The sequence below is a fragment of the Trichosurus vulpecula genome, chromosome 1 (assembly GCF_011100635.1).
Source record: "Trichosurus vulpecula isolate mTriVul1 chromosome 1, mTriVul1.pri, whole genome shotgun sequence".
NCBI classification, from domain to species: Eukaryota; Metazoa; Chordata; class Mammalia; order Diprotodontia; family Phalangeridae; genus Trichosurus; species Trichosurus vulpecula.
Window position 1 is genome coordinate 434,717,200 of NC_050573.1, and position 24,867 is coordinate 434,742,066.

Here is a 24,867-nt window from a genome sequence, read left to right on the forward strand (position 1 = left end):
AAATAAGTTTTTTTAATAGATACGTCTCCAGGCTTGAAACATTCTTTCCTCACCTCTGCTTCCTAGAATTCCTAGTTTTCTTTAGAGATCAGCTTACCTGACTCTTTTTACATGAAACCTCTGATATTCTCAGCTGTAAGTGCCCTCACCCCATTACCTTGTATTTATTTTATATATCCTTATACATGTAAAAGCCATCTCCCTAATAGAATCTAAGTTTCTCAAAGGCTGGGAATATTTAATTTTTTTGTTTTTATATGCCCAGTATATAGATACTTGCTGTCAAAAAATTTGTTGTTTTATTGAATATAATAGGATATTAAAATTATGACATAATTTCAATAAATATATAAAATTCAATATATAAAGTTGTATATTGAATATATGAACATATTTATATAAGATTCATAGTATATAAATGCATATTCTATCTATATGAAACTTTTTTTTTGCTTTTTTGGGTCACTGTTAGAACTGAAACTTTCTAGATTTAACCTCTATACAGAAAGATAAGGTACAGAAAAACAGAGGTAAAATGTGTGTATTATATTGAAATTTCAAATGCACAAAAGCAGTAAGTTTGATGTTAATGAGTGTTCTGTTTCTTCTTTACTAGGTAAAGCATGTGTTCAAGGTGCAACTGTAAGATCTTAAGACCGATGGACAGTCAGTGGCAAGAGCATCACAACGGATGGCATTTGACTGTGAAATTCAATTAAATGTTTGCAGCCCCGAGAATTGAGCAAAGGAGCCCATCTGAAGGGAGGAAGTGGCATACCTTCTCCTGCCACACCTTTGATGGAGGACACATGGGCAGTAGAATGGCAGATCACCTTTCTTTTTAAATCTTTGAAGAATTCAGTTTTAACTTTTTCTGGAATTACTTTAGGTGTTTTAAGACACTCTCCCCAGGCTCTTTTCACATAAAGATAATATAACAAAACTCAGTCATTGATTGGTAACATTGGCAAAGATGAGTGCCGAAGGTTACCAATATAGAGCCTTGTATGAATATAAAAAAGAACGGGAAGAAGATATTGACTTGCACGTGGGGGATATATTAACTGTGAATAAAGGGTCCTTAGTAGCACTTGGATTCAGTGAGGGAGAAGAAGCAAAGCCTGATGAAATTGGTTGGCTAAGTGGCTTTAATGAAACAACAGGGGAAAGAGGAGACTTTCCAGGAACTTATGTAGAATATATTGGAAGGAAAAGAATTTCACCTCCTACACCAAAGCCTCGTCCACCCCGACCCCTTCCTGTAGCTCCAGGCTCTTCAAAACTGGAAGCAGATAATGAGCAGCAAGGTCAGTATTGACATGTACTTGCTGACTAACTCTCCTCTCTCTGTTAAAGACTGCTATTAAATTTGTATCTGGTCGTTAAACCTGGGGCATTATGCATCATTTCATTCCCTTTAGCATCTGCACCTAGAGGCCTTGCGTGAGAACTCTGGTCATCATTATTACGAACCTAGGAATAGGGATATTTTATGTTACATTAGTGGAAATGCTACTTAGTATGTGGATATGTCTAAAACTTTTTATATTTTAAAACCCATTCTCTATTGGCACAGTAGGATGCAATTCTTGGGACTCTCCAGAGGAAACATTAAATGCCTTCTCAGTCATCAAGCTTTTATTAACTGCTTATTATGTGCCAGGCACTGTGCTAAACACTGGGGATACAAAGAAAAATGAAACCACACTATTTCTGTCCTCAAGGAACTCATTTTCTAATGGGAAACAACATGCAAAAAAAATGGACATGATACATGATATAAATTGAAATCTCAGAGGGAAAGCAATTCTTATTGTAAAACTCAGATATTTGTCTAAACAGGAATCTTAGACGTGAGAGCCTTTTTAAAGTTAGCCGTATTTATCATTAGAATATTTGTAGGGGAAAATGTAGAGTAATAAAATGACCACAGAATCTAGCACAGAAGAAACCATTGTTTTTCTAACCCTGTATCTACCTTTTGGTTTCCTGTCCAGGAACACTGTGGCTGAAACACAATCCTGTAGTTAATATAAGTGTGGAAGCTTTATTTTCCTTAAATGCAGGGTTTTTTTGGGTGATATTAACACATATATTCTGTTTGGGTGATGTGTGGAAAAAAACTTTGATTTAAAAAAAATTACGACTGAGGCCACTTTGATTCAGACTGTTGATCAGAGATTGATTGTTATTGGCTTCTGCCTTGCCAGCCTTGTGGTTTAAGGCTTACAGTTTTTGCTGCTTCACGTAGGAAAGAGCCTCCCACTTGGGCAAACATTGTAGAATTAATTTGTGCCATGCTAGGATATCTCAAGATAATTTTTGTGTGAGTTATGCTTTTTTTTTTAATTCTTTGATTGAAAAGGAAGTGTGTTTGCCCAAGTTGCATAATGACTTGCGCTGTATGTGATGTCGCAATAACTCTTCTGGAAGAGCTTCTGATGTCGCTAATGGTGGACTATACTGCCACCGATAGTGGATTATTCTGTCACTGACCGAATCGGGTGGATGAAAGTGGAAGTGGAGGAGGATAAAAACTGTCTTTTAATCCAGTTATCTTGGTAATAAGGGATGATTGAATAGGAAATTAAAAAAAAAACCCAATTATGAGAGTTAAAGGAATTTGCTGAATACTTAATAAAATTTGCTAGGACATGCCAGAAGTTGTTTTTCTTCCCCAAAGAAGATGCTGCTTTCTTAAGTTCAAGTAATGCCCGCTACTGTAAAACTAATCACAGAGCTCATTTCTGTTTGCATATAAGTCAGAAAGCAATGACTTAGCAATAAAATACTGGGCTCAGCCTGCTATTCAAAAATGTTTTGTATAATTTCACTGTCTGTCTAAAGATATTTATTTATGTGAGTCTACTATACAACTACTTACTTGAATTCAGATTTTTAAAAAAATTAATCAGAGTAGTTTTTAATAGAAGTATTGAAAGATGAAAAGGAGCGAGTGTTCCCTAATATACACAGCCCTCTTTTAAAAAGGAGGGATGGAGTGGGTTGGAGGGAGCTATTCAAGAAAAACCATTTTTACATAGATTGTCAAGAGTAATTCCAATAGAGTCATCAAAAAAAAAAATACCGTCAGCAGTAATTTTAGTTGACAGCCGGCCTCAAGTATTAATATAGTTTTTGCTGTCATTCAGTCATTTCAGTTGTGTCCAACTCTTCGTGACCTCATTGGGATTTTCTTGGCACAGGTACTGGAGTGGTTTGCTCTTACCTTTTCCAGTTCATTTTACATATGAGGAAACTGGGATAAAGTTAAGTGATTTGCCCAGGGGCACATAGCTAGTAAGTGTCTGAGGCCAGATTTGAACTCATGAAAAGGAGTCTTCCTGACTCTATTTTCTTACCTAGTCTTAATCTCTGAATGGGTATTGCCTCAGTCAAACTGAGCTCTGTTAAAGACCTTAGCTTAAAAAAGCCAAAGTCTCCCGCTGCATCCAGGGTCATCTCCAGTTGTCTGGATCTATATCTTGCCACTGGATCCAGATGGCTCCAGAGGAGAAAGTGAGGCTGGTGACTTTGCGCAACCCTAACTCACTTAAAATCCAAGTCACTTGTGCATCATGGCATCCACTTCCTGATGTCATGGTTTTCTTTCTGAATGAAGGGCAAACAACAACCTGGTGCTCTAGCCGCTGTGCCACCTAGCTGCCCATCAATATAGTGAGGTTGACCCGTAATGGAATAGAAACAAGTCTTTCTTGATTGGTAAATGAATTTTAGTTCTCTTTTTAAATTTATTCTTTATTATTTCACTTCATGTATGTAGTACTGATCAAGATCTTTTAATAGCTTTTAAAATTTGACTCTTTAAGACACAGGAAGCTGATTTTTTTTTCTTAAAAGAAGCCACAGAAGAGAGGTGCAGAGTGTTGAGCGTAATAGCATAAGAGAGAATATTAATATAGAAAATAAGTGAGGAGGCAGCACAAATAAAAGTTTAAAAGAAAGTGGGAAGAGGTCCAAATTCAGTTTTCTGGAAATACTGAGCTTCATGTTTCCCGTTTTAAAGTAGCTTCAGTTTAGTACAATGATAATTCAATAGTATTAGTGACAAGCCAGATTATTATGGAAAATAGGCCAACGGGAATGAATTTTATGTGTGTTAGCAATTACTATTAAACTCGTTGGCTTCCTTTGGGCTAAACATATGTATTCTGCTTGAAAAGATATCAAAGTGACAAACTGGAAGTTGGGGAGCATAAATATCCTTTTCTGCTTCATTGTAATGTGATAATTATTATCCATGCCTCTTCTATCCCCTCCTCCCCAAGTGTTCATTTGTGACCATACTTACTCAGTTTAATTGGTTACCACATTGAGTCTGCCAGTCAGGCACACAGGCTAGGCCTGGGAATGGGAGTGAAAGCAAAGATAGTCCCTGGCCTAAAGGGACTTACATTCTCATGGGGGAAGACATAAAAAGAAGCCGAAAAGGAAAAGGGAGAGGAAGGTACCCAGTGTCTGGGCATAATGGAGACTGAGACTGCAGTGTGGTGAGCAATGAAGAGAAGGCTGCTCTGAGCCGGCCACTCTCCTTTCTTGGAAGTCCTGGAAGAAGCAGGGGTGGAAGGTGCTCTGGAGGTGTGAAGACATTAAGGTCAAGGACCAAATCTGTAACTCCCACTTATTGACAAGGTATTTTGCAAAATGTTGTCACACAAATAGTAATGGATCACAGTAGTAAAAAGACGAAACTCTGATTTGAGCTGCATGTTAATACTGTGTATGTGTTGTTTACTTTTTTTTTTTAAAGTGTTAAAGTCTGGCTAGAATCCTTTTCAGTATGAGAGCCTGGACATCGTTGGAATATAAAAATCTTTGTGAATGCATGTAGCTAAGGGAGTATTATGTCTCAAAGCAGGAATAGCCATTTTGAGTTCCAAGTTAATCTTCACAATTGGATCCGCACTTAGTATGAGATGTGTGAAACTATAAGACTACAATAGCTCATTTTGTTTCCTCCACTCCTTTTTTATTTTTCATTCCCTAGTATCATCCCCTTTCAGTAGTTACCATTGCATTCCTTTTTTGAAGATCTGAAGGCCTAAAACCCAGGTCTTAATTATTATATTAGCTCCTCCCCAGTAATAAGTACTCAGGGGATTATCTAGAGTATTTATGCTGGTGGAAAATGGGCTTCATCTGATATTACTCTCACTGTATCACTTAAGCAGAGTGAATGGAGTGTGTGTCATGGCAAACATTGACTGACCTGAATGCAGATGGTACCTGGCAGTAATGAGTAGGGAAGGAGTGAGGAAAGCATATCACCTTTTTTCTTCTTCCTCTTCCTTTCTTTTTCCCCTTTCCTTGTCACAGATGGTTTAGAACTTCACTATTAAATCTTTCATGCCTTTTTCTGTTCCCTTTTGAGATTAGAGAAAATGATATTGGGGAGTAGGGTGAATATTTGACTAGAAGCTGAATGAATCCCCACTGGGATGTGGCAGCAGTATTGTGTCCAGAGTATGGGGGTGTAAAAGTTTTCTTCTACTCTGTCCTGGTCAGGCTAGATATAGAATACTGCATTCAATTCTGGGCTCTCCATGTAAGGAAGGAAATAGTCAAATTGAAAAGTGTCCAGAAGAAAATCACCAGAGTAGTGATAAGACAAGAGCACAAGACATACAAAGGATGGTCGAGGAACTGGGGATAGTACCCAGCAAATGGGCTCACTTTCTGGAGACCAGAAGACTAGACTAGGCTGTCATGTGGAAGAGGGATTAGCTTTGTTCTACTTGTCCCCAGAGGGTGGAACTGGAATTAATGGCAATAGATAGAAGTTGCAAAGAGGCAGATTTAAACCCCACTTAAGGGAAAGCTTTCCTACAATTAGAGATACCACCAAAGTGCAGTGCCCTCCTTCTGGAGGTAGTGAGTTTCTCCTTGTTGACCATTAAGCAGAGGGTAGCTGACTACTTGGGGAAGTTGTAGAAGGAATTATTTGTTGGTCAGATGTGGGTTGCTCTATGTGACCTCTGACCTCCTTGTCATTCAGATTCTGGATATCTTTATCCTGTATTTCATTCTACTACTTTACTAGTGTTATGGACAGAATCCAACTACACCTCTGGCCAACAAGAATTGTGCCTGTTTTAATTTAAGGCAGTTTTCTTGTTTTAGGCCTCCCCAAAAAGGTAGAAAAAGTGAACATCCTTCTATAGTCCTTTATTTACTAGAATGGTGTTGTCAGATCACCTCTGAGCTAATAAACCATCTTCATTGTGACACCTTATCTCCTTCATATTTATAGTAGTTTCCTTTTAGGGCTTGTAAGAGCCTTCAGTACCCCACAAACCTTAGAAGTAACAGGGAGTAGTAAAGAAAACATTGAACTTGGAGTCAGGAGGACTTGAATTTGAGTCCCAGCTGGTATCCTAGCTATGTGACCCTGGGGTGTGTGTGTGTGTGTGTGTGTGTGTGTGTGTGTGTGTGTGTGTGTGTAGAATATGTGTATGCCTGTATATATCTACATATGCACACACACATATACATAAATGTGTGTGCATGTATATGGATGTATAGGTATCTGTGCCTCAGTGTCCTCCTCTGTAAAATGATGTGATTGGATTTTGTGTCTGTAAGTTCTCTTCTAGCTTTATATCTCCAATACTGTGATTCTACCTTTCTAAAAAAAATCTTTAAAAAACCGTATAAAATTTGCTGCCAGGTTTGGATAAATGTTTTCTAGATGAAAGCAGATCATGTCTGCTCATTAATGTATCCAGTGACTATAGTGCTAAGGAGAAAAAGCAAACTTGAGTTAGAAGTAAGATTTTAGAAAGTCAACAAAATAGCAATTCTGCATGTAGGTTTAGTGGAGAGTCAGGAGAAATTTTTATCTAAACTGACTATCAATGGCTTAATTTTTTCATTATGGTAGATGTATTTTCACTACATTGGGTTTTGATTAGTTATTCAAATAGACATCATATATGTCAATTAAAGTAACTTTTATAGGTCTCTACTACTTTGAGTATTTTCCTTCATTTTTAAAGAATTCCTGTTCTTTAGAGATTTTAGACATTGAAAGGTCTTGGTTCTAGAAATTTTGTTTTGTTAGACAATGGCATTCCATTCCCTTAACATATACACAAACCCACATTCTATAGATAATGGGTCTACATTTCCTCTTCTGCAGGAGGAAATGAGTTGATGGGGGGAGGTTGGGGAGTGATGAAAGTTTATTATCCTGCTTATATAATTGAGCTTTCAGTATTCCCTCTAGGGGATATTGTGTTCTGGAGTCTTTTTGGAAGTGCTTTGAGATCTTTGGTTTAAACTCATTATGGTAGAGAGAGTGGAGAGAGAGAGAGAGAGAGAGAGACAGAGAGAGAGAGAGAGAGAGAGAGAGAGTGTGTGTGTGTGTGTGTGTGTGTGTGTGTGTGTGTGTGTGTGTGTAATGTGCATCAGTGAGGCATTGCTGCAGTTAGATGTGAAAGCATTGACTCTTGTAACTTGGGAGATATTAGCTAAAGGCATGAAGCATGTATTCTGTGCAGGTTCACAAGGTGTTTTTTTTCCTTCTTCTCTCTTTGAAATGATTCTGATTAGGGTGAGCATCATAGTAGCCCATGAGACACAAAGTGCCAGCATTGTGGGTTCTTTTTTCAACTGTAATATTCCTTCTTGGTTGGAGGTTTCTTTGGGGCCTGTGTTTGTGTTTCTTTTTGTCCTATTGTAATTCTTTCTTGGGCTTGGTTATTTGAAGTATCCTGTGATTTGGCTGTCAGCCCCCTGTCTGGAAGCATAAGCTGTGATAAAGCTTATCAAATGGTTGCTTTCTATAGAGGTCACAGAAAAAGAGTATGACCTGACACCAAAATTACGTTTTGGTGACCCCTGGGCCCACTTTATGTTATTGTTCCTTGAGTTGACAGGAAGATATCTTTTGAACATGATTTAACTTACATCAAAAATGTCTGACCTTGTGAATTCTTTTTTCTTCCCCATCCAAAAATAGCTTCTTCAACTCCTCTACCCCGATTCCTGTAGCATTTTGGGGAATAGCAAGAAAGGTGTTCATTCACCATTTAGATCTCTGTTGTCTTTGCATTGGAACTGAAGTTCATGTTTGAGCAAGTGTCTCCTCTTAAAACACTGTGAGCCTCTGCCATAGAATTTTGACTGCCTGTTCTGTCACTGTGATCCATTTACTCATTTTGTGGGAAATTCTGCCTTGTTACTATAGTTGGCATTTGAAGACAAAGACCTTTGAAGAATATCTGGATTCAGGCTGACCCAAAGAGTACTAGCATTCTACACTCTGCTCCCTGGGGGTAAAATGGAAATTTTGCCCTTTGTAGTCTAGTGGGAAATAAAATAAATGTCTCACAGATGTACTCAGTATAAAGTGGAGCCATTGACATTTTGGGAAACAAAACCAAAAGACACAGAGTCATGATGATGAATCAACTTTGGGATGTCAGATGAGCATTATAAGTGCCACGATTAGAATCAAATACATTAATGAAGTGTTGCAGCCACACATTCAAACACAATTGTCAGAAATTGAACTTAAAGTTCTTACTCATGTGAGTTGTCCTCACATTTTTTTTTCTAGGCTGACTAAATTCATAATTTTAACAGGTTTATACTGAGAAGTTTTAATTTAACTGTTTTATCTTATCTGTGTATACAGAAGAGACAGAAGGACTAGTATTCCTTTGATCTGATGTTGATTTGGAAAGTTTGTTGCTTTTTGTCCTTCATTTTCAAGGAGGACCAGTGACTTCACAGAGAGATGTCTTGACTTCCTTGTGAATTGGATTTAAGTGAGGCAGAATCACACAAAGCTGTCAGCCTTACCTTTCCACAGTCGTCGAAGTTCAGTGGCAAGACAAAGTCAAGACTACCAGACATGGCCTGGATGTAGTGGATGACTATGGCATCTTCAATGTCTGATCAAGCTCTAAGTGCTCCAGAGCACCTGTTTCAGCCGCCTTCGTGGCCATTGGAACAAATTGTTCTCATTTGCCCATTCCACCTGGGGGAAAATTTTCACATGTTTGGGGTAGACAGCCCCCTAAGTAATCCTAACAGATTACCTGTCATTTCCCTTCAACCTGGTTTAGCCTGCCTGTTGAGACTATAATGAAGAAAAACTGGCTTAGACTTTTATTAGGGGAAAAATAATGTATACTCACAAAACCTTGTCTGTATATTTAAAAAGAAAGCACATCTGCTTTTTAAAAAAAAAAAATTATATCCTCTGGGTCTAGAATAGTACCTTGCACATAGGTAGTGTCTGATACCTGTTAGTTGTTGATAATTATTTGTTGAAATGAATTCACATAAGTAATAATGTGTATCATTAACCTGAATGTTACGTTTTTGGTCAGTGGTGGGGAGGTACTTCAGGAGTTATTGGTCTAACAGTGAAATGTCACCTTTAATTTGATTTTTAATATTCAGAAGTGGAGTTGCAATGCACTTTGAAGGAACCCCCCTTTTTAGTTTTTATCATAGGAGTCTTCATCATTTTAAATATTTGCCCTTTTCAATTTCTGGGGCATGAGAGTAGGCAGATCACTAGACTAGAACTAGAAATTCTTGAGCTTCATCTGCCTGTGGTGGTTTATATCTGCTAGAGCAGTCAGAGAGAATTTTGTACCACTGGCAGATGACCATGCCAGATGAAATCTATGGGTCCGTTTACATATACGTATCTTGCTTCATAAAACAGACATTAGCAGTGCAGCTGTATAGTAAGTCACATATTAAATTTCTCACTACCAAACTTTCATGAGGAAGAGCCACAGAATTGTTCTGCATTCTGAAATACGTGAAATTGTATTGACTTTAATAGCTAATAATGAATAATCCATTTGCATGATAGATTATATTCTTTATTGTTTTGAAGTCCTTGTAGCTTTTACTTTTGAAGTCTCTAAGAGTATAACGATTCTTTGCCCTTTTCACTAAAACTAGGTTGGATTAAAAAAAAAATAAAGCAATAACCAGTATTCATTGTATTAATCTGGCACCGTTTTCCCAACATTTTAAACAACTGAAACAAATACTGAGGTTATATTTTTTTTAAAGCATCCCTTTTTACTAAAACAATGCAAATAGAACCCAGCAGTTAATCTAACTTTTAATCAACCAAAATATTTTGTTTCTATAATAACCATTTCATTTATTGTTATCCTGTTAAATTGACCTGGCTGATTTTATGGACTACGGTGGTCAAAGACTAGTCTGGAAAAGATAAGAGGCTCAGCAGGTGAACCACAGGGTGGTGAATTTTTTTGGCCATAGGTAGCTTGTTTGTCAAGCTAGCTTGTCTGCTGCCACTGGAGAGGAGCTGGGGCCTCTGTCACCAGAGGCACTCGTTCCCCAAGCTGCCTAAGTAATAGTTCTTTGCAATTATCAATGTTAAATTGACCTTTCTGGAATATTACCTGTTTCTTCTAAAACAAAACCAAAAAAAACAATTATATTTTTCTTTTTAATTTTGCCCATAGGACCTTTTGTCTTTGAAGTTTTATAGCACTAAAAGTATTGTCTTAATTTTCAAGAAGGTAAGATATTTGTTCAGTCGAATGCTTCATACTAGCAGCTGTTTGCAGTAGGCTTATTTTATTGAGTTATCCATCTCTTCTAAGTTGTAGCATGCATGATGAAACACCTGTACATTTTTCTGAGCTATCTGAACTTGATGCTTATTACAGTTCCATGAATTTGTTATTAAGTGTTGTAGGAGAATTATTATAATTTGATCAGGCCTGATTTCAAGAGAAAGTACAAAAAAATCCCATTATTATATAAATAAAATAGAAATATCCTTGTTGTATGGTTGAGTTAGAACCTCTGCCTGCCCTGATTCACTTCTTGAGAGTTCTTTAACCCATCTGTGCTTAAGATTTCTCCAGTTTTCCAGAGCTGGAAAGATAAATGTAGGGATGTTTTCTTGTTAGTTAATTTTCTCTTGAGTACCTCTTGCTTGGGAAGAGTTGACCCCAAACTATTCAGAGAGGTCAGTGCAAATATGAAACTAATAGTTTCTTTCCTTTCCTCTAGCTCTTTTCTAATAAAACAAGTCCCAAGACTTTAGGTAGATCCTGCAGTCTTATTTTGGGCTGTGGTTGAGAATCACAAATTTCATTAGGGCTACATTTCAGTTTGTTTAGCTTTAAGAAAATGATTCCATGGATTAAAAAGAAATTATAGTCCTCACTGGTACCCCCAGACTCAATCTGCCAGTCTTATCCAAGCTCACCTGCTATAAGGAATTGTTCTGCCAATGTGAAGATTTATGTTCTGTTTAAAGTAGACATTCAAATGCTGGTGCCTGAATCAATTTGAGGCTCATCCAAGTTAAAGTCTTGCATCCAGTTGATCAAGAAGCAGATATTTATTAAGTGCCTATTACATGCAAGACAATGTGTTATTGATGGTACTGGGGACTTGGCTAAGGGCATTTTTGTTGACTGGTGATTGAGGGAATACAATGCTATGTATTTCAATGTTGGTTTTTAACTAAGGCAAGTTATGTGAAGAGGGGAGGTTGTCTTTAAAACCTTCTAAAATGATTTGCTTCTTGGATCGTGGAAGGTTCAAGAGAGTCTCACTCTCTGTGTGACTTTGTACAAGTTACATAGCTTATATGGGCTTTAGCTCATCAGTGAGAGAATCAGGTTGGGCTAGGACCAAAGGCCCCTTTTATGGCACTTCAACTTCTTTGATCCTGTGGACTTTATATTTCCCCTTTGTGCAGAATGTTTGTTTGAGATCCTTAAGTGCAGTCATCTCATAGGAAAGTATTTTCATAAGCCGATTCTTGTGAGATTCAAACACCTCACCCAAATTATGGCCAAATTTAAGGAAATTTCAAGATAGTAATGAAGATAGGGATACAGACTGAACCATGATGTGGCACACTTGGGTGAGCAAACTTGTCTAGATTGATGCTTTCTGTGTAACTTTGGGTCTAGAGCATGGAGAGGTAGTAAGCAACTTTCCAAGGCTCACACAGCCTATCTGTGTCATATAAATGCCCTGGACTGTGGAATTTTCTAACACTAAAAATATATACATTTATAAAAATATTTTAAAATCTCTTTCAGTGTTCCCGCCCCCCCCCCCCCCATTTCTCAAGTGTGGTTGGCCCTAAGACCCCTGATCTGTGCCTATTCTGTTCACATTTTAATTATTTTCATGTTCTGCTAGTGCTTCTCAGTTTCCAAGGGTTGTTTATGCTATTTGCTGCTATTTGTCCTACATTCTCAACGAGGACCATGATATCAGGGAAGTGATTCCATGACATACAAGTGAATTGGATTTAAGTGAGGGAGGGCTGTGCAAGGTCCCCAGTCTCACTTTCTCCTCCAGAGCCATTTGGTTCCGGTGGCTGTATATAAAACAGTACTGGAGATGGCCCAGGATACATGGGACCTTGGCCTTTTGAAGCTAAGCTCTTCAACTGGTCTCAGTTTGATTGAGGCAAAGCCCATCTAGTGATTAAGACTTAGTAAGAAATGAGGCAGAGAATGGCCTCCTTACCACATTCCAAAAAAAAAAAATCTGGAAGGGGAAGACCTCAGGGTTTCTGGCCAAAACCAAAACACTTGCTATTTACATTCATTCTAAGCCAATCTTGTGATACCTTTTTGATTGATTGGGTAAGCAACTTCTTTTGAAATACTGGTGCTGACGGGGTATGCTTTTGTAATTAAGTTCTCCATTTAACCTGGTTTGGGGAATGCTGGGTCTGTCATTGTTATTCAGAATCCTATTTTTTGTTCTTAGTTACATTTGAAGTTATCTTGTAACTGTCTTTGTTGTGGGCCGGTCTTCACTTAAAACCGTTAAAGACATTGTCAGGTTTTTTAAAAAAAAAAACATTTTTGAGGCAGTTTAAGAAAATTTATTATCTAAAGTTTACCATGTTCTTTAACTCTTTCAGTTCAACCTGTGGTTGATCAGCTATTTTAAGATTTGGGTAACCTTTGGTCTGTACTTAAAGAAAATAAGATAATATATAGTATGTATGTGTGTATGTGTGTATGTGTGTACATACACATATACATTTGCACACACAGTTATTCCCCTAGTCACCAATTCTAATCTGTAATATATAGAGTATATAATATACACATATATAATATAAGAACTGCATTATATAGAGTAAAAAGCACAAATGTCTTTATAGGAAGATAGTATTAAAACCCTATCTTGTTAAGTAAATACCTGAAAATAAAGGTGTCCTATTCAGTTTAAAGAAACATTCAAGGGGAACGCAGGGACTGGTTCTGAATTCTTATTGTTCCATTGTCTTTGCAGTTAATTTTCATCAATTGACAGATGTTTATGTCATTCTTAATAGGTGAATTGCATGGATTCCAAACCACTTTTTTTAGTCCCTTTAATGTTTCATTTGTGTGACTTGTATTTCTAAATTATAGAAGCCAAATGTTTGTTCTTATTTTGTTTATTTTAGGTTTACCAGAACATAATTCAGTTAAACAAATATTTGTTAAATACCTGCTGCATATGAATCATAATGCTAGGCTCTGGAGAAGACACCAAGTTTAGATAAGACAGTCTTGCCCTCATGGAACTTGACATGAGTGCCAAACTTCTACTCTGATACTCCTGGGTCATTATAAAGAAAGGGATGGAACTTAGAATTTTAAAAAATGAATATTAAAAATTGTTATTACATGTAATTTGGGGTGGGGGGAGAATGGAATTGTATTTCGAACTGTCAACTTGGCTACTGGCACAAGTGGCCCCTATAGGAACATCTTCAATCAGGCTGTCAAATGCTATTATTAGTTAGGTTCATATCTCTCAATTTTCCCTGATTTTGTATACTTTTAGTTTTCTGGTAGAGAAAGGAAATGGAGAGAGGTCTGGTACTTAGTTGTCATCGATGAGAACTTTATTTCTAATGTGAAAGGAGCTTATATTTATAACAGTGGAAGATCATTCCAGATAGGCCCACTAAGTTTTTATTCTAGAATTCATTCTGAAGAAAACTTATATATTTAGTGTTTGCGAGATGATAGAATGGTAAGTCCTAGTTTATCCTGCCAGCCTTTTCTGTGGATTTGGAATCTTGAAAAGATTCATCTTTGAAAGGAGAGTATGTGCTATTTAATTATTAACATTAACAATATTTGTTTTTTTAAAAAATTATTTGGAATCATTTAGGTTAGAATATTGCTCTCGTAGTGACTGATCCCCAGTGGGGAGAGTTAGGTATGTAGGTGTACTTTGCTGCTCATGTGATAGTTACATGAAAAACAATCCGTCCTATAAAATTTTATCCTGATTGTGTATGGATCAGAATCCAGTTGCTTGACTAGTTCTATGTGTAAGGAACATAAATCTTTATTTTGTTTCTTATGCTTGTATTTCCCAGAGTGGTACTAAGTATAAAGTTGAATATTTTTTCCCTGAGAACAAGGAAAGTTGCGTGTCCATAAGCCACTTGGTTCTTTATTAGCATCAAAATGAAATGTGAAGAAATGTTGACCTACATCAATAATAGCTTTTCTATAGTTTACATCCTGTAAGTGAAAATGCTAGGTACAGTGTGGCAAGGTGGGATGGACTTGGAGCTAGGAAGACCTGAGTATGAATCCTTTCTCAGCCAGTTAGCTAATTACATGACCCTGCCAAGTGTCTGAGCCTCATCCTCTGTCTGTAAAATGGGGAATTATAATAGCACCTATCTCACAGAGTTATTTAGGATCAAGTAAAAGAACACTAATAAAACACATTGCAAACCTTACAGCAGTGTTTAAATTCTAGCTAGTATTTTTATTATAATACTAAATGTTATATTAAATATTAAATTAGTGGTTTGGGGATTAGTGGGCTTGAAATCTAGATAATCCAGACTCAGAGGTGTGCCCTCTAACCTTTGATCCTGCAACGTGCAAAAATTTCCAATCGTGCTTTGTTATCATGGAACAAAGAGCCTGATACACACACAAACATCAAGCCGCATTTGTTGAAATGGGAACCTCATTTCATTTCGTCAGAAATGTTGAAAGGAAAGCATCAGGTTTTTGTCACCTTAAAGTAGTTTTGTTGTGACATAGACTTCATTATATGAGGACTTTGCGTTTAGTTAGTTTAGATTAGTTAAAAGTTATACTTTTCTTTCCTTGGAAAGATTAGAATGATTTAGAGTAACCTAAATAGAGGGAATCACGGGCATTGTTCTCAGGGAGCTGCGATCTGAAGTGTGCATGCAGTGTAAGATTGAATTATGCCCACTGATCAGGGTTCTAAGAACATCCAGAATCTGGTTCAGGGGTTCACCGTGTCACTGACCTAATTATATAACCCAAAGACCAGGACAGGTTCCAAACCGTCATATGGCTGGTATGCTGCTTCCAGTGAACCACAAGTGGGGAGACAGGGTGGCCTGCAGAGGGGAGGAGATTGGTAGAGACATGTGCCATTGTGTTTGAGGCTTTGTTCCAGCTCTGACTCAGCTCAGTTCTCACTTCTGTGCCAGGGACATAGCTAGCCCCAGGCTAGATCAACTCAATGCCTGAATCAGAGTGGCTTGTCAAGTGAGGCAGTGGGAAGAGAGTCCCATCAGTGCACTGTCTCAGAGATGTACCCAAGAATTGCTAAAGACTTAACTGCCAGCTCAGGCTTGGCGTGTTGGCTTTTTGTCTTGCCAGGATACATTGCTTTTCATTTTTTGAGGTAAGCATAGAAGGTCTCACCAGTGTAAGCCCATTTTCAGATTTGCAGGGAAGAGCTTGGTTTTCTGTGGGTCTAAAATGTTCTGACCCTTGTTTCTGAGTTTAAAGTGGCCAGGTATGATGGAATAATTTGTTTTAAATTAGTACTATACAGATAGAAAGAACCTTTCCTCTATTCATTGTCTTCCAAAGTCAGGACAATGGAATAATGAGAGCATTTTGTACATATACCATGTTATAGACAAGGCTGAACTTTAAAAAAAAATGTATATGTATGTGTATATATGCATACACATAGACATGTGTATTTATAAATATGTATATGTGCATGTGTGTATACATATATATGTACACACATGTGTATATAGAGAATAAAAAGCTAGATATCAATCAAGATCTCTCTAGCTGGAATTATCACTGCCCAATTGTGGCAATTGTTTACAGATGCCCATGAAAGAAAAAGAAGAATTTGTGCCTAGTTTTACTTCTTTTCTTTAAGTGGAATACACTTGCCTGCCTGCTTTGGTCACTTACAAGAACACTGTTTCTTTTTCCTTTTTACTCATTTGTGTGCACCTAAAATTTGAGTCTAATTCTTAAAGTAAAATTTTGACAACGACCAGCTATTCCTCATTCATGATTAGGCACATTTTTCCCACTCCCCTCCAAATTCCCATTTTCTGCTTTTAAAATGTGCCTTCCTCCATTAACCCTAAAATAAGGGGTCCCCAAACTGGATTCCTTGAATCCTGGTGTTCTAAAGGATATGAATAGGGCTTTCTGTGAGAATGCCTAAGTTTAGTCCTCATACAGGCTAGTGGTTTTGAGGGTGAATCAGATAAATAGTAGGGTCAGGCAAAAATGGGTGAGGAAATGAAGAGAAAAACACCAGAAACAGAACCAGGGACTATTTGTGGTGGGTGATAGCATCATGAAGGATGGGCCAGGGATCATTGATATGTGAGATCCTGCCCTGTTTAGGTAGCCCAGGCCTTTGAAGTAGCAACCCCCCCCCAGCCCCCTCATCTATTTTAATGCCTCCCTCCATATCCAGAAGGCATCCTGTCCTCCTCTTTAGCTATATGACCCCAGGCAAGTCTCTATGAGCTTGAATTTCCATATCTGTAAAACCCGGATAACAATCAATACCTGTAGTATTACATGGTTGTGGTCTGGCTTAAATGAGATAATGTATATAAATGTGATAATGTGGATAAAGTGATTAGCAAAATTAAAAACATGTACATATGTATCTATACTGATACACAAATGCATGTGTACACACACACACACATATATATATCTTTCTACACACACATACATAATATGAAAATGAACCTGAGTTCAGGAGCATGTAGGCCTCTTGTGGGCAGGGACCATTTTTCACTTTTGGTCTGTTTCTCCAGTGCCTTATACATAGTAGGCACTAATTGAATCACTGCCTGTTGAATTTTTTTTTCTCTTCATTAAAGATTCAGCTTAGGTACTACCTCTATCATGAAACTTCTAATTCCTCTTTACCCACTTCCCCAAAAGTAACCTTTCTCTGTTCATTTTTTCCTAGAGTACTTTGTATGGATCACCCCTTTGCCTCTGACATAGTCTTCGTTGGATTATCATGTGTTTACTTACCCTGTGCCCCCTCACTCACTGCCCCACCCCCCCGCCACCCCCTACCTCCTTTCTAAGTTTTTCAGAGAGAGGACTTTGTCAGGTTTCACCTGTTTATCTCCAGTGCCTGGTGCATGTTGAATAAATGATTTGCTGTTTTGAGGAGCTGAAGTAAATTAAGCTAATACAGACTAAATAATCAGGCCCTGAGCAGTTGAGGGACCTGCCTGTGAAAGAAGACTGACTACTTTCTCTGAACAACATAAATGGGGCCTTTAAGGGCCCTGGGCAAATCAATAACTTTGGTTACCTCTATTCTTCTCTTGCTCACTTCCTCCTAGACTATTATCAATGGTAGTTTTTCTGGCCTTTTATAATGAGAAGATTAAACCACATCTGTAATTTAAATTAAAGCATTAATTTAAAACGGACTGAATCAGGAATATACTCATTTACCTAAAAAAAAAATGTCAGCAGTCATGAAGTCTAGCATAGGAACATGTGGAAATCCCTGCAAAATTTGGACATTCTGTGCTTTTGTGAGTTATTTTTTAAAAAGATATTGAAATGGTGGTTCCCTTTCATTAAACTTGTTCAGTGTATGTCGAAATGAGTCTGATGTGTGTAGGGCCATGTAGGTAATATTGTTCAATGGAAAAGCGTGCATTGTAATTTGGCAAAACCTTAGACATTAGATACTGAAATGTCCTACAACAATCTTGGTCAAAATGAAAGAAAGATTTTCGGACTCCTTTAATTAGAGGTCTCTCGATACTGGTCTTAATGTAGCAAGCATCTCTTCCTTCCTCCTTTGTTTAATAATGGCATATCCCTCGTAGTGATGAATTCTGTCAGTGGATGTTCCATGTACTTAATAATTAGACACAGTAATTTCAGTGGACATGTTTAACTGTAGTAATTGTAATCAGGGAAACAAAAGAACTTTTAGAAATACTCAGTCCTTTTTTAAAAAAGGATGATATTTTTCCATTTTTAGATAACAGCATCGCATAGGTAGAATGAATTGCTTGTTAGCAAACGCATGTTTTTGTAGGTATCTAATAGCCAGTTGCATTAGGAGTTCAAGCAGAGAACATTTGATGAGCCACTTTGGAATCTTAGTGCTCTGGACAGTACACTTGGTCTCTCTACAGCTAGCTAGCATTTATAAAGTACTTTTAAGCTTATAGATATTATCTTATTTGATCCTCACAACAATTGTAGTAGATAGGGATAAAATTATTATCCCCATTTTACAGATGATCTAATTGAGGCTTAGAAAAGTTGAGTTGTTGTGCCCCAGGCTCACATAGTGAATGTCAGGTGGAATTTGAACTCGGAGTGTTCCCAGGTCCACAGCTATATATGCACTAAGTTGTAATTTCCACCACTGATTTGGCCTGTAACCTAAGGAAAGTGACATACTTAACCACAGTTTTCTCATCTGATGTTTTAAAAAAAAATCACATCATTAAACAAAGTTGCAGATTACAGTAAGTAAACATAGTAACTATCAATAAAAGAACCTTTCAGATGTACTAACAAGAATCTTTTTTTAAAAAAAAGATTGCATATGAAACCGAAAACTTCCTTTATTGAGTTTGTTTTTAAAAATTAAGTGGATTTGAACTTTAACAAAGTAGTTAAGTAACAAAGTTGTCCAGTGTGTTTCTGTGCCCCCTTTTCTGAATTTCTCCCTCCCCCCAGGATTTGAGATTGTTTAGCCTCAGGAGATAAGAGTGGGGAGCAATTTAAATCTAAAATTATATGAAGTTGTCAGAAGAATGGTAATTAAGTGTTCTGCATTCCCTGAGGAGAGCAGGAAAATGTCATTGCTAGGAAGGAAGAATGAATATGGCACATGAATCTAGCTTACCTGCTAGTTGTTCCCTTTTGTTCCCTTGTGAGGCAGACTTTGGTATTAAATCTTTCCCTTCAATTTTAGTATGACAGTGGTTGTACAAAAAAGTTAGATGTTTCCAAGGAAATATTATGGTAATATTTATATGTGGAACTTCGAATTAAAGTTTGCATTTTCTTTGTTGTGATTGTTCCCTGCAATAGGATTTTTAAACTAATCACCCTGCTCATTTCTCATGCTTTTCTTTATTACCAATATTTAGGGCCACATCAAATGTTTTGAAAGTATAGACCTAGACTGTACTTAACCTATGTCTGTTGCACAGTAGTAATATTGTCAAACCATGCCAGGTAAGACAATTTTCCTTTCTCTGAAGTCCAATCTGTGTTGTTACATAGTTATGGTTAAGTTTTACCTTAAAAATCTTAAGTTGTAATCATTTTCCCCTCCTAAAAATATTTTCCTTTCATAATTACCAATTAGTTATCCAATAACTTGTGGCTTAAAAAGACTCTCCCTCCTTCTCTCTCCCTTTCTTTCCCCTCCCTCTTTCTCTCCTCCTTTTCCTCCCCCTTTTCCTTCCTCCCCCTTCCCCTTTCTGTCCCTGTTTGTTTCTGTCTCTGTTCCCACCACCCCCGCTTTTGTTTCTGACTTTTTCTGCCTCTGTCTCTCCTTTTTGAGTTTCAAATCCTCAGGACAGTGATTATAGTAAGAGCTGATGCCATCTATTGGTGCACATAGGGAACTAGAAGATTCTTCGTCATTCATTTAGCAATCTGAACTTTTCAAAACCACTTGGGTTTTTTGTGATGATGTGACTAGTCACATTGTTTAAAAAAAGTTTAATTTTCGTCTGTAGTCTTTACATCATACTTTATACTTGTCTTAGTTCATCTTATTAAATTAGTAATAGAAGCATAGGGAAACTTGGTGTGTTGGTTTCATTTGAAACTTCATTTGAAGAGTTGGAATTTTTAAAATGTAGATTTCACAAAGCTTATGCTATTTTATTACTAACTCTTTGTAGCTAGTAAAATTATTTCACTTTTCACCTTCTCTTCATTTGAAACTTCGAAAAAAAGAATGACCAGATAAATCGAAGTTTCTTTGGACATATAGAAAAGAATTTCATGGGAATCTGACAGATTTAAGAGACATTAGAGGTCATTTAATCTAGTTTAAGTGACTCCTTCTGGGTCATAAAGACAGTAAATAGTAGAGCTGGTATTCAAACCTAGGTCCCGGGTCTCAAAATCTAAGATTTTTTTTTTTCTGCTACGATTTTGTAGCCATTTGATGACAGTTGATATATGGACATATTTTCCAAAAATGTGGAAATGTCAGAAAAATCTCTCAGGTGTTGTTTTCCCAAGTTGATAAAGTTCCTTAATACTTACTTTATAACCACAACCCAAAGTTGACACTTTCCCATGAACAATTCAGAGAAGGGAGGGCCCTTAGAAGTCATCTAGTTCAACTCCCAATCCCCTTTATTTTATAGATGAGGAAATTGAGGCCCAGAGAAGAGAAAGTGTTATAGAGGTTATATATAAAGGTTATATATAAAGGTTATCAAGGTTATAAAGGTATTAAGTGGAAGAACTAGGCCCTTAACCCTATGTCTTCTGACACAACATAGAGTATGTTTCCCATTATATCCTGCTTCCTCCCAAATTGTCCTAAAGTCTATCAATTTTCACCCTATTTTAATCAGAATTTTATACTCAGCTCTATAGGACTCCCTGGAGTGAAGATAATTTAATTCCAAAGATTCTTAACCTTTATTTGTCATAGACACCTTTGGTAGTCTGGTCAAACCTTTATAAGAATGCTTTAAATGCGCAAAATACACGGGAAACCTGTTTTATTGAAATACATTGATCAAATTATAAAATAAAAATTCTCAGACCCCAAGTTAAGAGCCCCTGATGTAAACAAAGCAAACTGGTACTATGTTACTTCCTCATTTACAGCACTGTTGCCCCATCTCATGGCATGCCTGTAAGAATGTAGGGAAATTGACTAGATTACCACTTCACCAAAGATTTATTATACTTGTTGATAAAATTGAAAAATAAGCTAAATTCTGGCTGTGGAGAAGAGCTGACAAACTTACCTCCTTCCTTCTTTGAAGAGGTGGGAATCTATGGGTGTGAAATGTTACTTGGCTTGGTTTTTTTCTGTTCTGTTTTTTGGTTAAAAAAATTTGTTTTTGTTTTTGTCACAAGATATGGTATGGTGTAGAGCAGTGGAAAGAGATATTTAGAAATAAAGGTGATGTAAAAAATCAAATGATTTCAATAACAATATTTTAAAAATTAAGCCTTTTTGAAGGACTAGTATTTTTCATATTGACCCCCACACTATTTTACTTTAGTTTTCAAAATACTTCATCTTGGAAAATTAAAAATCATGGGATCCTACATTATGTTACATTTTACTTGCTAATTTTTTTTTGTGGGTATAGGTATAGTACTGTCACAAGTTTATGAAACTTCCATAGGCAACATTCTGGGCTACCCACATATTCAGCCATGTTGTGTTGTGTGATGTGTAATTCATAATCCTCGTCTTTAATGTAAGGTATACAGGACCATCAGAAGAATTCTTATACCCTCTCTGTATTGTCATAAGTTGAATAAAAGTATTTATCTAATGAGTCTGTCCAAATTTATTAGCCATCCATTGTGTGCTAAGCTTAGAACTAGTGATATTAAAGGGGGAAAAACAGTAGTCCCTGCCTTAGTACCTAAGACAGTCATAGAATCCTGTAGCCCCTTAGATAGTGAGTGGGGAGCAGTGAATGGAAAAGCTCTGGGTGGGGGACTGACATTGGTTAGTTGCTGCTAAATCAGAAAATCCTTTTTGGAGGCGAGTGAAATATTTTATCTTTTCCAGGGAGCTAAGGGTCTGTAGTAATGGCATGTTTCCTTTAGTGTTTGGTGATGGTGCATATAATCCAGAAGAATGGTGAAAGGCCTGAGATTAGGTCACGCTTGGCTGGCGTTCAGTCATTTTTCAGTCACATCTGACTCTGTGATCGCATTTGGGGTTTTCTTGGAAAAAATACTGGGGTGGTTTGCTATTTCTTTCTCCAGCTCATTTTACAGAGGAGAAACTGAGGCAAACAAGGTTAAGTGACTTGCCCAGGGCCACACAGCTATTAAGTGTCTTGAGGACAGATTTGAACTCAAGAAGATTAGTCTTCTGACTCCAAGGTCTGTGCTCTAAGGCACGCCATCCATAGCGCCATCTAGCGGCCCAGAGTGCTTGATGGTGGTTGTCTTTAAATATTGGATGTTAGACTTTAATCTGCATAGCCCCAGAAGCAGAGGTAGACGCTTTTGCTTCAGGTTTTGTCTGGGCAAGAGAGAAAACAACAGTAAAAACACAGCTTTCCAACAATTAGCACTGCTTTCTCAAAGAGGGATGGACAGCCTCAGTGAGTGGCAAAGGTGGGTTGACCACTTGTCTGGAATGTTATAGAAAAAAAATGATATTGACGTGGCCTCTGGGGTTCCTTAGACCTCAGAGATTCTGTGAAATTCCACAAAGGTAATCCTGCTTTATGAAAATTGGCCAGAAACTTTAAAAAATGGACACTTTATTTAGGAAAAATGAAATGGCATTGTTACAATGAGATCTGCCTGAAAGACCTGCCTGCTTACCAGTAATGACACCTTCCTTCTCTTCTATTTCTGACCCTTCCTTTAGGAAAAAGAATAGATGCCCAGTCATTATTTAAAATACAGAGTCATTTTCCTGTTTCAGTTTTTTTTTGTTCTCGCCAAGATGATTAAGAATACATATATGTTGGAAGCTTTTCTGACCCTTTTACTTTCATTCATACTAAGACCTTAATCCTAAATAGTACTTTGCTCTTGTATTTTTGTTGTCTAGTGTTATAAAACTTAAAAGGAGTATATACATCTAAAATGTTACCTGGACTAATTTTCTCCTTGGGGACAGAGAAGCCTTGTTTTTTATCTGTTACATTGCAAGTAACAAGTTTCAAACTTAATACATTATAACTACTCTCACTCTCATCCTACCCCCATTCAATTTTATATTTTTAAAGTTAGTTTTTGAGTTTTATCTTGTTTTTATATTATTAAAACATGATAGCAGGTAGTTGAATTTAATAGCTAGCTGTGTGGCTTTCCTCTAAATTATAAATCTTGTCCAAACATTCCAGGAGTGACATCTAGAAATGATTACCTGTTCCATTTCTAAAAGTGTTATTCTAAGAATTCTTGTCACAGTGTGATTTCTATCAGTAGATACTTCTGCTCTGGTTAAATTTGTGTACTATCACTGTCACTTTACATTCTGGAGAGCCACTCTTTATTACTCCTAGGAATCCAGTCAAATTCTGAAGGGGAATTTATAGGGTGAGATAGCAGATTACAATAACATGGAGTCCTGTTGTCTGGAAAAATGACTGAATTAATTAGTTTATCAATATTTGAGATGGAAAGAAGTCCAATCATCTTAAACCATGCTTGTCTGAGCAGGACGGGTATTCAGGTAGTTTTTTAAAAGCACACTTTAAGAAATAGCAATTGTTAAGTATTCATGTTTGACTAATACTTTTTAGCTCCCCCCCCCCAAATTAAACCTTTTACTTCATTTACTAGCTTCCTTTTAGTAAATATTCCAGATCTTAACATAGTGCTTTTCTTTGTCCTCCAAATACAGAAATATTATACTTGCTTAAATGCCAGCCTTTCCCCTACCTCCTCTACCCCATGCATTCTTTTCCTGTAGGTTTTTTTTCTATCATTGTTTCATCTTAAAATTTCAAAAAGACTGTGTGTGTTTTAATAATGTGTTTGTGAAATTTAAATTCTCTGTTGTGTTTCTTCAGGCTTCAAATTTAATACAATATACCTAGCAGCAAAAAACCAAATTGACACATATTAATTCAGTCCTCATGTTAAGACATGAATTTTCTTTCCCAAGTGAACTTCATTTATGTGACTGCCAGACAGGACATTATTCCCTTTTCCTGAATTTTTTCTATGGCAGAGTTAATTTTCTGTGATCTGAGAGAGAGCATTACTAGAATGTAAAACAAGAAACTTCACTTTTATTCTCACCTCCCTTGTTTGCTTGTGTTATGCTGTTAGGAAAGTAATTTGGTTGCCCATAAAGTAGATATTATAATAGGAAATGCTTACTAAGCATTTTGAAATTTTGGATGGGGAAAAAACCCCTCCCTCTTGACCTACAAACTCTTTCCTTGTGAATATTGCACATGTGTCAGGGGTGGGGTCTCTCTAGAGAGGAAGAAGCCTTGCTTGAGACGCTGTGTTCTTTTCTTGCTGGCTGGGTGGATATTGGGAAACTTGGAATCAAAAGGCAAGATCATTTGTTCCTGGTGCTGTGGGATGCCCCTTTCTCCACCAGTTGCCATGACAGGCTATTAAGGGAGAGGACTACCGCCATGTTTCCTTCTGTGTAGGCCATACATAGCCCATGGTCAGGAGTCAGGTGAGTTAAGGAGGAATTTCCTGGAAGAAGTTGGAGGAACTCAGATATTGCTCCCTAATCTTCATGTAAATATTGTATTTCTCCTTTCCTTTTCTGTCTTTTGCTACCTTCCTTACCTCTCCTTCCTCACCACCTCAGCAGCTATGTAGAGAAGACTGCCAATATGTCCATATTCCTTTCTCCAGGTATACTAGTACACTTACCCATATAAAA

The 24,867-nt window shown here is 37.1% G+C and overlaps 1 protein-coding gene across 1 annotated transcript in view; it reads left to right on the top strand.

The window, feature by feature from the left end:
- The window catches only part of PIK3R1 (phosphoinositide-3-kinase regulatory subunit 1), a 98,991-nt gene that overhangs the window by 13,557 nt on the left and 60,567 nt on the right, over positions 1-24,867 (top strand). The window contains exon 2 of the mRNA XM_036762391.1: positions 617-1,307. Within this exon, the coding sequence (XP_036618286.1) occupies positions 974-1,307 (334 nt within the window). The 5' untranslated portion in view covers positions 617-973. The remainder of the gene's footprint in view (positions 1-616; positions 1,308-24,867) is intronic.